We start from the raw sequence: 14,613 nt of genomic DNA on the forward strand, positions 1-14,613 counted from the left end.
GGGATGACGCGTCGGCGGCTGCGGTCCGCGTTGTCGTCGTCGCTGTTGTCGCCGGACGTACTGTGGAAGAGCAACCCGGTCGGTAGTGTATCGCGTTCCTACCCAGCAGGCTGGTTTTAATCCAGCGGGGCATCGCTTGGTCATAAGGGTACCGCTGCAAGTCAGGAGCCCCCGACTCTGACCGGGTTCTGACCCAGGGTCGAGACTGGACGTCGGGTGAGAGAGTGCAAAGTGGAGTCGTTTGGTGAGGTAGGCCCCTACAAAATCCTTGGGCCCGCGGTCTGCTCCCAACATCTGCAGACCAACAAGTCTCAGATACCTTGAGTACCCCCTAGGCTCGGATACCTCTCATAGGTGGTTTGAAAATCGCTGACGTCACCTTAATAAGTAATTTAATAACCATCTTTATTCTTTACAAATAATCCATATACAATAATCTTTTGCGTACATCATAGACACGATTAAAGTTCGTCGTAAGTCAATCCGAACTGATTCCGAGGGATGCCCACAGAGATAAATTACTTAGTTTAGACATCCGAGCACTCCTTTGTCTGGGCATTGGATTGAAACTGTCCACGGGACTGCCATTATGTCCCGTTTTAAATTTATGCCCGTATCACTTGAAACACTATCGCGTTGATTGACCATGTTCGTATAATTTTTTTTAATATTCAATTACCGAAATAGTTGTATGGTAAGCATTATAAGTTAGCCGATGTTTGACGAGTAGTTGCGGCTCGCATCCACTAGGTGGCGCACTTTCGCTTCGTTTGTTGGGTCCGCATACGACTTGTATATTTAAATTTATTTATGTACACACAAAAAAGAAGACATAGTACAGAGTAATAGGAAAATGATGTACAAATAAACCTATTTAAGTATGTATACCAGTTCATTTGGTTTGGATATTTGGTTCACCGACCCAAACGACTTTATTTGACTCGTCACCGATTAGTATACTTCATCATCATCAACAGCCCACAGTCGTCCACTGCTGGACATAGGCCTCTCCCAATCCACACCACTGACTCCGATCTACCGCTCTCCTCATCCACTTCTTACCGGCCACCGTTCGGAGGTAATCGCACCACCTAGCTAAGGGACGTCCCACATTACGTCTTCCGTTGTGTGGTCTCCACTCGACAACCCGTCTGCTCCAGCGATCGTCAGCTCTACGGCATATATGGCCAACCCGCTGCCATTTCAGCTTGCTGAGATTCTTTACTCCAAGTATACTTGGTAGTACTTTTTTGTTGATACCTACTCAATTTATGATATTACATTATGATTCAATCACTTCTTATCCTAAATAAACAAGATTATATATCTAATTCTTGGAGTAGGCTTTTACCCGAGGAGGGGTTGTTGCAAGTGGGAAATATTACGTATTATTATTAAACAAACATATTTATTAGTTAATTAATCGCATAGCTCACATTGTGTTAATTTTTGTTTTTATGTCACTTTTATGAAATAAAAAGCTTTTTATTATTTGATTATTTATTATATAACTAATAAGAGACAATATTATTTAAATCACGTTCGACTAAGAAAAAGTTTAATTTAAAACAAACAAGCTAATTAATTGCTTGTAGATTAAATTTGCTAAAAAGGAAACTATTGCAATACAATACAATCATAACACGCTACAATCAATCAGAATTAAATATCTCTTTACTTAGAACAAATAACAAAGATTCCTTTTAATCCAATTTTAAAAAAAAGTCTAAAATGTTTAGTATCATCTTCCGCAAGCGATTACAAACGTTATCATTCAAACAAGGAGCCACCCAAAAAGTCCTACCGCATCAGAAATGGAGTTGTAAAGGGGAGCAAAGCACGAGAGCAAGTTTGGGTAGGTCATGGGACGTACCCCTCGTCGTCTCGTTAGATTTTAATAATCTTAAGCTAGTGAAATGGGGTGCATTGTTACGAGTTACTTTCGATTCAAAATTAGGGGTTGGATAATGGTATCAAACTAGAACACTTTGACTTAACTTTAAAATTTCGTTACTTTCGCGATAAAAAATTCAATAATAACACGATTGGATGTCCAAGTAGTTGAAAGGGTAGAAAAATAATGGTAGCAATCAACTAATGCATAAAACTAATGAATAAACATAGTTTGAAAGACATGTCTGTCTAACAAGTTAGGGAAACCATATAGGATTTGTGATCGTAATCAAATCAGCTCCAATTATACTCATCATTTACTACCGAATGTAACCCGATTAATCAATTAATTTTCAATCAATCAATCATCAGCCTGTATCTCTCCACTGCTGGATGCAGGCCTCTCCCATAGTCCGCCACAATGAACGATTCTCCGCCTTCCGCATCCAATCTCTCCCAGCATATCGCCGCAAGTCATCGGTCCAACGGGTAGGGGGACGCCCAACGCTGCGCTTACCGATACGCGGTCTCCAGTCCAGAACACGTCTGCTCCATCGGCTATCGGTTCTGCGACACGTATGTCCGGCACATTGCCACTTCAGCTTTCTAATCTTTAGGGCTATATCGGTTACTTTGGTTCTTTGACCAATTAATAAAATTATTTATTAAAACGAAATTAATAAAAAGTGAAAAATCTGTTCCATAATAATTCGAATCTTAGTAAAGCCATTCTCGAAGGAGGCGTTTAAATCATTCATAGATACATTTTTTTATTTATTTCTCTGACGAAATATTCACAGACCATAAACGACAGCGAACAAATAGCAATAAAACAATAAACTTTAAACATATATCTAGTATATTTCACGAATCTCAATACGTAATCCCGCAGTCGACGATATCTCAAAACGTTGGCTGCATCAACACAATCCGAAAAGTTACAGGAAACATCTTCTGCACGCTGAAGAAATTCACAGAACTTGTACACCCGTCGCATTACCTCTTGCAAATATAATAAGCGCACCTTCCCATTTGCCGGAGAAACTTTACCGAACGTCTATACCTAGTATCATCGTTACTCGTATTTCGCTCAAACTTCGAATTGGCCTGGGTACGTCAATTATTTTAACTGCATGCAGAATTGAAATTTACGTTACGTAATAGCTTAGAGGAGAGAGTCTTGCAGGGCAATTAAATTTAATGTAATACGTGGTTTGGATTTCGGTAGAAAAGTTTACTTAAAAAAGAAATATCCCTCGGGTCTGGTTTGAAGTTATGATTCTACTAGCGACCCGCCCTCGCTTCGCTTCGGAAACTGTAATTTATTATTGATTTCTCAACTATTTAATGGATGTTATTATAGATATAAACCTTCCTCTTCAATCACTCTATCTATTGAAAAAAACCGCATCAAAATCCGTTGCGTAGTTTTAAAGATTTAAGCATACATAGGGACAGAGAAAGCGAATTTGTTTTATACTATGTATTGATAACGTTGTTCCTTATAAACTCTGAAAAGTTGAATAAATGAAAATCTCTTAGCAAAAAGGGCAGGAAAGGCTAAATGAATGAATAACAGGAAACGAATTTGTTAAAATTTGAAGCCCGTCACGACACGCACTTGTCCTGTGCAAAGCGGGAGACGCCATCATCCCACGAGATTCAAAGTCTCCGGAACAAAGAGCCGTTGAATCACCAGTTTTCGTTCAAAAGGCCGGCAGCCTCTGTAAATCTATTCAGAGAGGCAAACGGGACTACGGGGCCTTCTAAATAAAATATATATCAGTCCGTGAACGTGAGTATCTAGACTTCTACTGTCCAGGGATGTAGTAGGATACTGAAACTATAGCGCCTTGATATAACACTACCTCGTTTTGTTCTCTTTAAAATTTTTGAGATAAAACCTATCGTATTTTAAGTCGTGGCCTAAAGGATAAGACGTCCGGCGCATTCGTATGTAGCGATGGACCGGTGTTCGAATCCCGCAGGCGGGTACCAATTTTTCTATTGAAATACGTAGTTAAGAAATGTTAACGATTGACTTCCTCGATGAAGGAATAACATCGTGCAGTTTCGGTTTCAAGGGTGGGGCAGCCGTTTTAACTATACTGAGACCTTAGAACTCATATCTCAAGGTGGGTGGCGGCATTTACGTTGTAGATGTCTATGGGCTCCAGTAACCACTTTACACCAGGTAGGCTGTGAGCTCGTCACCTATCTAAGTAATAAAAAAAATAAAAAAGCTACACGCGCTGATCAAACTATTTATCAAAACAGTTCCCAACAGTCCCCAAAATGAAACGAAATAATTACTTGAGTACGCCGCGTAGGGCACCGGTGACCTACGCGGCAGTCAACGTGTTAACAAAAAAAAAAGAAGTTCCTTATTATAAAAATATTAATTTTAAGTTCTATTCGAGATATAAGGAAAATAATTATTCGGGTATACATTTTTACTATGATTATTTTATTAATAAAAATAAAAAAAACTACTTTACAAAGTTATCAACTTTATTTTATTCACAATGATTTATAAAAAAAATATAATAATAATATACAAAGAAACTATTTAGAAAGAAACAATTTATATGAATGATACTAATTAAGCCTAATTATGTTCTATTATAAAAAACCGTCATCAGGTAGACTATAGATTATACACTGTATAGCCATTATACTAAGACTATACATAAATAATAAAAATCTTACGTTACGGACGTTTTTTCCCGGTTAGAGTACCCCTCCGCATCGTCCCATAAGGAATTTCGTTCCAAAAACTAAACATAAAATCTTCGACTCGCTAAGATTCGAGTACGTCCCAAAACAAAGTGCATTATACAATATTTACAAACGTAACATACCGTGTATCAATAATGTTGTATTGCGTCGCAAAAAGCTCGAGCTCGCCTAGTACACACGGAGCGACTGCACTTACCTGCAAAGAAATTGAATTTTACTGTGGAACGGTACGCTTCGGTAAGAACTTTACGAGAAGCTTTATATTGAGCGTGACGTCATGAAATCCTAGATACACTATAGCTCGCGTTTTATTAAGGACGAGCTATGCGCGCGATAATACTTTGGAACACGATGCGGCTATTTACTGAAAGGTATAAAAGGTATAAAAAGCGAAATAAATAAATTAATATAGGTTTCTTTATTAAATTTAGTTTGTAAGCCGATTTAAATTAAATTAAATGTTAACCGAACCTCTTTTAATCAATTATTTGAAACATCTAGTTGTTATATTTTTGTGAAGGAAGGTTTACTGGTGGCCAGGAGGCCTTTCCAGGTTCACCAGGATATGTAAACCAGCGCAGGCTTAGCCAGGAGTGGTGGAAATTGCTTGCAAAGTAGTATTCTCGATAATTGACGCAGGTAATGGAACTTGAATCTTAATTATAAACTGTAATGATCCTAGTGAGTGTTCGACACTTTGAATTACTTATTATATACATATCTAATCTAACTCTTTATTTGACACCCCATGTACAGAGTAAGTACATAACACAAATAATAGACGATGAAGCGATCTCTTCCGGGCAACCTTGCAGGGAGAAGAATAAGCAAACTAGCATGGACGGTGCTATATCTTAATAAGCTTACATAAAAATATATACATGTGAAAAATAAATGCAACATAAGATAGACTTACATACGATTAAATACAAATAAATACTAAAAATATGCAAGTAAATACAAAATAAGTAGCAACTTATACAGTTATATCGGAGGAGCCAAGGTAGTGCGATTTTAATCTGAACTTGAAAATAATGGAAAATATTAGATTTAGTGTCAACATATAAAGTGCATATATTAACATAGGTCTGCCAGTGATACAGAAATGAGGATAGCTTATGAATATTTCATTTCATTCGCTAAAATCGATTTGCAAAAAAAACATACGGATCAAACGAATATATTCCGTGTGAAACAAAGATAAAACGTTTTTAAATTTTATTCGAAACGTGACGTTTTCATTCAAAAAATATCAACTATCATAAAAATCGAACATCAAAAACAATTTCTATAGAAAATTTTTCAATAGAATTTACCAGTGAATTGGAAATACATCGAGAACAATAAAAAACCTGAGAGGGAGAAACGTTGTTCGCGACTTCCAGTTCATAGATCTCAGGAAGATTAAAACATTTTGATGGTTCCCATTTTGTTTGTGAAATCATTGATAAAGTTTAATGACAGACTTAGCATTATTAAAATGTACAATTTTGAACATCATGGGAATGTGTGAAAACTATATAATAAATTCTTCTTCTTCTTCTTCCAGTGCCTCTTCAATCCTGAAGGTTGGCCGCTAGCTTCCTGTATTCCTTTCTGTCAGCAGCCAGCCGGAACAGCTGTTCGACGGAGGCAATACCGGTCCACTCCCGGATATTCCGGAGCCATGACTTTTTCCTTCGCCCAGCACGTCTCTTTCCGTCCACTTTGCCATAATTATCAGCTGCAGCAGCATGTATCGATCGTTCCTGAGCATGTGGCCGAGATACTCTATCTTGCGCTTTTTGATAAATAATAATAAATATTTACTAACAATCACGACAAGTTAACTGGTCCCGTGGTAAGTTCGTAAAGAACTTGTGTTACAGGTACCAGATAACGGAAATAAATATAAGATTTTTATTATACACATACATATATTTAATAAACATCCATAACCCTGGAAAAGACATTTTATATTTTTCATACAAATATCTTCCCTTGGCGGGATTCGAACCCGCGACCCCCTTGTGTAGTGACCATGTCACTTACCACTACACCAGACGACCGTATAGACGACTATATTTTGTGGTGGTAATTCATGGTAGTTTATTTAATAATTCTTGTTACTATATGTTAGTATTATATTCTGATATACTGGTCCTAATATTGGCACTGAAGCATACAAATGCTATATTTTATATTATTTCGTTGGTAGCCTAAGAGGCCATTCCAACTACGCGCCAAATAGTAAGTGAGCTCACAGGTCAGAACCTGGAAGGACTTTAATATTAGCCCTAACAAGTGCTTCGCTGAATCTACCACCGGATCGGATTCTGCGAAGCACTGCTCTTGCTAGGGTCAGTGTTAGCAACTCTCCGGTTAGAGCCCCGTTAGCTCACCTACACACGCTAGGGTAAGCTGACATAGCCTCTCAAGGCTATCAGCATAGGTAGGATTAAAAAAAAAGAGTATAGTGATTGGGGAGTGATACTACAAGTATTTAAAAAAAAATGTTTACGTATTGTTATTACCATCTCCGATATGATTAAAAAGTGAAATGAATGAAATGCTTAGCTAATTGTTGGACACTATTCCAACAAAATATTCATAGAAAATAAGGGAAATTGTTTTTTTACAGTTCTGCAATTTATTTATAAAGTGCCAGTCACTGAGGATGCAGACAACAGAGTTAATTACTCGAATAGTGGTGATATCTGAAAATATTGAATTCAGAACATTGAATATTGAACAGGATAGAAAGATGTGCTGAAAAATTTGTTTTTAATTTCGAATACCTAATCCCTTTTTTTTGTCAGCTTAATAAACGATTCCCGCCAATAAAGTGCAAGGGCACATATTCTCAAGTCCTTTCGGCACGTTCGCGCAGGGTGGCAACGCAGGGCGGATCGATATATACACGTGCGCACCACGCAACGTAAATTCTTTGTTCTGTCGCTACCGGCAAACACCATGCACAATGCCCGTTAACACCGCACATAAAGGGCACAGTAACTAATAGTCAAGAGCGCACAGTATGAACTATTGATTACGTTTTGTTAATTTGATTTTTTTTTATTGCCTGCAGTAGCAAATCGGAGATGCGTGCCGCGCTATTGAGTGCTGTTGCATTATCAGTGACGGCAAGATGTCTCTACTAAGCGTTAAGTTTTATTTCAAAATCTCCTTTGATGGCCTGTAACGGCACTTGCGTTTTACAAACTTTAGCTTTGGGTTCCAAGTGATAAATGATTTGTGTGGAGACGGGCAATCTGATAAATGGCTCGCCATGAAAGGTTAGCTTGGTATATTTATACACATAGGTGCACTTGTGTATTATTGAACAATTATTATATATGCTGGCTTATTAAAATATATATCAGTTTTCAGTCCAGGCTGCGGAATATGGTGCCACCAAGTGAGCCTAAGACCTCTCTGCCCAATTAAGGCTTTTTGATCTAGACTATAATCCCTATTTAAGGCTAATTGATTGCGAGACATATTTATGAATATGGCATCACTTTGATTCGAATTCGATTGATTCCACAGGCGATCCACGGATTTCATTACTGTCCAATGAAAAGATTGTATGATATACCTATATAGTCCAGCCACAAGTTCTGTTTTATAATAAGCGACCAAGTCCTAGCGGAAATCTTCATTTCTCGCGATAAGATTTTTTGCTTCCTAATGGGGTTTCGACGAATTCTGGCTTTAACAGCATTAACAGCCTTTAAATTTCTAATAGCACGTGACCGCCCCGAACATTTCTGGTATTCGACAGACGAAGTGTTGTTGTATCTGTTAATAGTATCATATACGAACATATGGCTGATACCAAGCTTTCGTAGTGTCTGGAATATGACCGACGACTCCATACCCACTTTGTGCAAGGCGATCACTGCAATCCTATTTTCTTTAACACCCCATTCCATATTGTAATTTGATAATGAACACGAAAAAATATTTGAAATGGCGCAAAATCGAAAGAAGTTTTTAAAAGTGTTCCAAATTCAAAATAATTAAAAAGTAAAAAAAAAAGAAGAGTTTTTATGTAACAGCATTTATGGCCAGACTAGTTATATACATACATGTGAGTCTCCCCACGCAGCACGTATTAACTTCCGTGCGATATTTCGCGTGATATTGTAATAGCACCCGTCTCGTATCGCGTGTTAATGGACTTACGGTGTACTTTGTAAGGGATTAGGAAGTTTTTTTTTGTTTCGAGATGGCACAGAGGTAATGAGGGTTGTTCGCCGGTTTTGTAACTATTGTTATTGTGATAGTGACGGGCGGAAATGTAATTACCGTGTTAATAATTTACGTGGAAAAATATTATTTTGTGTGAGATTAGGATTTATTACGGAGTCGAATGACTTTTACTTTTTTTTTTATTGCTTAAATGGGTGGACGAGCTCACAGTCCACCCGGTGTTAAGTGGTTACCGGAGCCCATAGACATCTACAATGTAAATGCGCCACCCACCTTGAGATATAAGTTCTAAGGTCTCAACTCTTTTTTTTTAATTGCTGAGATGGGTGGACGAGCTCACAGCCCACCTGGTGTTAAGTGGTTACTGGAGCCCATAGACGTCTACAACGTAAATGCGCCACCCACCTTGAAATATAAGTTCTAAGGTCTCAACTCTCAAGTATAGTTACAACGGCTGCCCCCCCCCCCCATCCTTAAAAGCGAAACGCATTACTGCTTCACGGCAGAAATAGGCGGCATAAGAGGTCCTACCACCAGTAAATTTTCTCCATCATTATTTCATTGCAATTCGTAGCGTTTCAGAAACACCGTGATGATTTAATTTTAAATTAGGACGTAATAACGTAAGCCGCGCTGGATATTGTTAAAATCTAACATAAAACCCGAAAAAAAAAAATATACACATTGTACGTGACTTCATTACAGATATAACCGACATACAGTTGTAGAATTCGTCTTGTTCTTGTGAAATTAAGCGGCTCTGTGATCGCGATTGGTCACGGAAAGAACATAAGTTTGAATAACTAAAGCACGACTGGAGTTTGATCGACACTCCTCTTTTTCCAACTAAGCTAAAAGAATGTTCTAGAGATTTTATCAATATCATCCATCCATGGTAAACGGTCTGGCTTGGTGATCAGTGGCTGCAGCCTACTAGGTTTTTCGCCGATCTTCTCAGCGGAGGTATATTCGGCGAATCACTGCTCTTGATTTAGCTAGTGTTAGAAAATTCTCTCATGTTGAGCCCGTGAACTCACCTACCCGGCCTTGCATAGTTGGAATAGATCCTTAGGCTAACAGCGAATAGGCAGGGAATAAAAAAGCGGCCGCAGTCACTGATGCATTTGAACATTACTAAGGGCAATGATAAGGTGCGCTGCATACTGCTGGAGATTCATATCAGACCACGTTTGAATGGCTTGTAATAGCACTCGGAAAACGCCGTAGAGAGAGTACAGGTCACAGCCGGCTGGTGGCAAAATGATGCTTAACAAGAGAGAGAGAGGGGAAGTATTTTTTATTATGCACCAAAAAAATAAGCAATGCAAAAAATGAAATACAAAATAAAGTACAATTAGCGATCTTATCGCAATGTGTTATATGAGTCGACTATTATCAAAGGCGGCAATCTGACTTTTGGACAATGATTGGTAAATCAGAAAAACGAATTATTGACTTTGTATTCCATTGGCTGTCACAAAACTCTTCGGAACGACATCTTAGATAAATAACAGGTTAACTATTAACCTTTATTTAATGCAGGTTTTGAACCGTATTCTTTGAAGGAGACGATTATATTCAAATAAATCTGTATTGACATATCAATAAAAATGTTTTGTACAAATGTACAGATTGCCACCTTTGATAATAGACGACTCATATATCTTCCAGTCAACCATCAGGTAGACAAGAATTATTTGGAAACGAATTACAACAAGCACCATAGATTGACATACTTTACCTACAGGAGAGCGTATTGCAACCATATCGGGGCAGAGCTGTTCCGCAAAACAATTGTGCATTCCAGTTTGAATTAATTTTGGACGGACGTTGTATTAATGTAAATGAGCCTTCGGTCCTCAGTCTCAAAGGACAATGGAACAAGGCACAGTTGACAGCTACGGTAACCATTTAATATTAGATGGGTCGTGAGCCGATCGTCCCGTCTTGGCATTATAATAATAATAATCCTTTTATTTCCCAATAAATACTTTAACAGTTATTAACAAGTATAATCATTTAACTAATTTAATAAACTTTGGTAGTTTTATGCAGAAACCCCGTATTGGGTACAGGCCTCCTCCAAAGATGCCCAATCGTCTCTGTCCTGTGCGATCTTTTTCCTGTTTGGCTGGAAAAGTTGGCATTACAATAAAACAATTAAAGTAACTAGCTTCAAAAATGATCATTTAATCTTAAATTTACACCTTAAAAAACATAATCAAACTTTAATTTTAATAATTGAAACTTTCAAACAAAAAACAAAACGTTTAGGCAATCTGTATGCAAGTGTTGAAGATCTTGGCGAACGTACGTGAAAAAAATAGTGTTTTATTTTTTAAATCGGTTCTGCGACTGTATATCTCCAGAGGTCACCGGTGCCCTATGCGGCGAAGACAAGTAATTATGTCGATTTCTGTTACTAAGGGGCCTGAATTGTCTAACTTTGCACTCTCTTGTTTGTTAAGGTATATTTTATTTAGTCTTGTAGGTCTCTAAGAAATAGATTCATTCTCAGCATCTTCGGATTCCTCGTTCCCAGAGTCAACTAAATATTCCGGCGCATTAGTATGAAAATCGAAAAGAAAAATCGACTTATTTACTTCAGTGCGTCACGTAGGACACCGGTGACCTACATGGCAGTCAAAGGATTAAGCCTTAGAAGAAGAGCCTTATCAAGATTCAGAAAATACTCAATTTTTTTGTCTTAGACGGGTGGACGAGCTCACGGCCCCCCTGGTGTTAAGTAGTTACCGGAGCCCATAGAAATTTACAACGTAAATGGGGCCACCCACCTCGAGACATGAGTCGTAAGGTCTCAGTTTTAATACAGGTGGTAGGGCCTCTTGTGAGTCCGCACGGGTAGGTACCACCGCCCCGCCTATTTCTGCCGTGAAGCAGTAATGCGTTTCGGTTTGAAGGGTGGGGCAGCCGTTAACCACCAGTTAAAATTCACGACCAACTTTAAGCTCAGTTTTCGCGTTTACATAAAAAAAAGAGGCTCAATTTATATTTTCTACAACATCATAATTTCAGTCACTAATTTATAACTTAAATATTCTATTTTTTCTCCAGTTACCTATCCTTAGTTATTTACCCTAACTGGAGGAGGTTTGCTAAAGACAGACAACAATGGAAGATTTTAGAGAAGGCCTATGCCAAAAGGCACAATGAACTCAGGGAAATTTTGTAAAATATACAAAAATTAAATAATTAAATCAACAGTCCTAAAAATTCAGGACAAAGGGCTCAATATTTGATTTTTTTGGAACGAAGTTTCTTATGGGACGACGGGAAGGGTTACCCTAACCGGGAAAAAACGACCGTAACGTAAGATTTTATGTTTGTTACCTCATAACTTTTTTTTATTTCCATTAAATGTAACTAAACATCACTATATGTAATAACTGTTAGCACGATTCCAACAGACCCTATATAGAGAGCTTAAGCTACCATGGCAACGGAAACCAGTATAGCCGAATAAGTAAGAGATCCGCTTACGTGACTGAACCCAATTAGTACACAATTAGTACAAAACCTTTAGGATAATTGTTAATTATTGTTTGTAACAGATCGGAAAATAATAATTGGAATTACTTTACACCACGTTACATATAAATGACCTAAGGTGTAATATACTTTAAAGCAAAATAGACTAAAAAAACCAACAGCCGATAAAGGTCCCAATCAAAATGCAATTTTAAACCTAGGTATAGAGTTTTAATATAGAGTTACGGAAACATAATACAACAATATTGAACAACTGTATTATATAATCAATTCATATTCAATATTCTACTGGTGGTGGGACCTCTTGTGCGTCCGCACGGGTAGGTACCACCAACCTGCCTATTTCTGCCGTGAAGCAGTAATGCGTTTCGATTTGAAGGGTGGGGTAGCCGTTGTAACTACACTGAGACCTTAGAACTCATATCTCAAGGTGGGTGGCTGCATTTACGTTGTAGATGTCTATGGGCTCCTGTAACCGCTTAACTCGGCTGTGAGCTTGTCTACCATATAAAAGCATTTTTGCTTGTCTCTTGCTTGTAGCCTCTTGTGATTATGCTAGCTTCACCGAACGTGTAGGCGAGCTCACGGGGCTCATCTTTGGAGAGTTTTCCAACACTAGGCCTAGCAAAAGCGGTGCTTCGCAGAATCTGCCACCGGATCGAAAACCACCCATTGAGAAAATCCGGCGAGAAACTCAGCAAGCTGTGTCTGTGGGTTAGTTTACACGATGAACTCTTCATCGCATTCAATGGGTTCGACGAGAACATTGACCGGTGTTTGGAACGCCGAAAAGCACTGATAGTGGATCGGAAGGATCCGAAATGACTAATAGAACTGATGAAAACAAATTAAAACTCTTATAGCCGTGTCACGAAGGTTATTCTAGAGTTTCTCACGTTCTCGACCTCCGTTTGAACATGGCCCTTGATGAATACCGGGGCAGCTTGTATATTAATAAAATAGTTTCGAGCGGGTCCCTTATAATCACTGCGTCGATCCGTCATCGATAACAAGTGACGTCATCTAACACGGTACAACTTTAGTCGTTAGCCGTGAATTACTTGTCCACACGACGATCGTACTGTATCGATTTTATATGACAACATTAATGGGTTCTTACGCGAGTGGTGTTTGTTCGGGCTTTGATTGCACATCTTGTGTGCATATAACAATTGTCTTAGCAACGTTTTGTGTACGTATAAAATACAGGGTGATGCCTAAAATGAAATTTCAGAAAAAGATACTAGATTTAATTTACGTTAGATTCTTTTGAAGTGATAACTTCTTAAGGGAGGCTAAGTCGCTGCGTTACGTAACGCGTCACGGCACCACCAGTCTATCTGGCGTCCCTTTCTCTCACGCATACGGCAGCAGTACTGAGAACGCATGTAACTCCTAACTATTTATATATCTTTTTCTATTTATGTTACAATTTTCCTTACATTCCCATAATAATATATAAAAAAAAAAGTGTGTGTGTCCGCTCCGACGCACGACTGGAGTTTACTGGATATAAAAAATTAAACGAAACAATACGAGAAATAGTTCTATATTACGACAACACGATACACTACAGATTATTAACAAATTAACGAGACACAAAACAAACGACTAACAAATATATGAAAATACAATAATGAGAGAAACGCGCGATCAGTACGAGGCTTTGTGGCGGACTGCCGGCGCAGGCGCATAACGCATTTCGTGTGACATGCTAGTACGATTTTGGTCCCCATAATTTTCATACCCCGGGCCTATATATGTAAATCGATTCTAAAGGAGTAAACTCCAAAAATTTTAGTTAAAACCTAAGCTTTTCTGAAGTTAAACAATTTCAATATGAAATAGTTCAACTTGGACTAAAGTTATCATTTCTGTCGGGCGTCCGGAGACGCAGACGTTTTTCTATGGGTCAATATGTAATAAACTTAAAATCAGGTATGTTTGGGATCTACGGTGCCGAGAAATTTCAGGATACTCCACAGGACTATGTAGAAAATAATAAAACTTTTAATCTTACTAGTAAAGTAGAAAGAGAACGTAGATTATTTTGGGTTTTAAACAATAAAAAGACACAACACGTAATGTAGTCGACGAATGAGTGATTTATTAACAGCATACATTGCAAGCTGCCCTATTTTTTATTTTTATTTTTCGAAAATTAATATCGATAAATTATCAGTAATATTAGTAACTGAAGTCGTGCAGACAGACACGTGTATGTTTTCGGAGGGCGAAGGAGGGACTTGAACACGACATTTAAATCAATATTTAGTT

At 38.1% G+C, this 14,613-nt stretch overlaps 2 protein-coding genes across 4 annotated transcripts in view; both read right to left on the reverse strand.

Moving 5' to 3' along the window:
• Positions 1-14,613, reverse strand: part of LOC101745438 (max dimerization protein 4) — a 398,245-nt gene that overhangs the window by 281,291 nt on the left and 102,341 nt on the right. The gene's annotated exons all lie outside the window — the stretch shown is intronic.
• LOC110384705 (blood vessel epicardial substance) overlaps positions 4,387-14,613 on the reverse strand; it is a 151,716-nt gene continuing 141,489 nt past the window's right edge. For both annotated transcript variants that reach the window (XM_062675272.1, XM_062675273.1), the window contains one exon: positions 4,387-4,828. In XM_062675272.1, the coding sequence (XP_062531256.1) occupies positions 4,727-4,828 (102 nt within the window). In that variant the 3' untranslated portion in view covers positions 4,387-4,726. The remainder of the gene's footprint in view (positions 4,829-14,613) is intronic.

Source organism: Bombyx mori, chromosome 23, assembly GCF_030269925.1.
Source record: "Bombyx mori chromosome 23, ASM3026992v2".
NCBI lineage: Eukaryota > Metazoa > Arthropoda > Insecta > Lepidoptera > Bombycidae > Bombyx > Bombyx mori.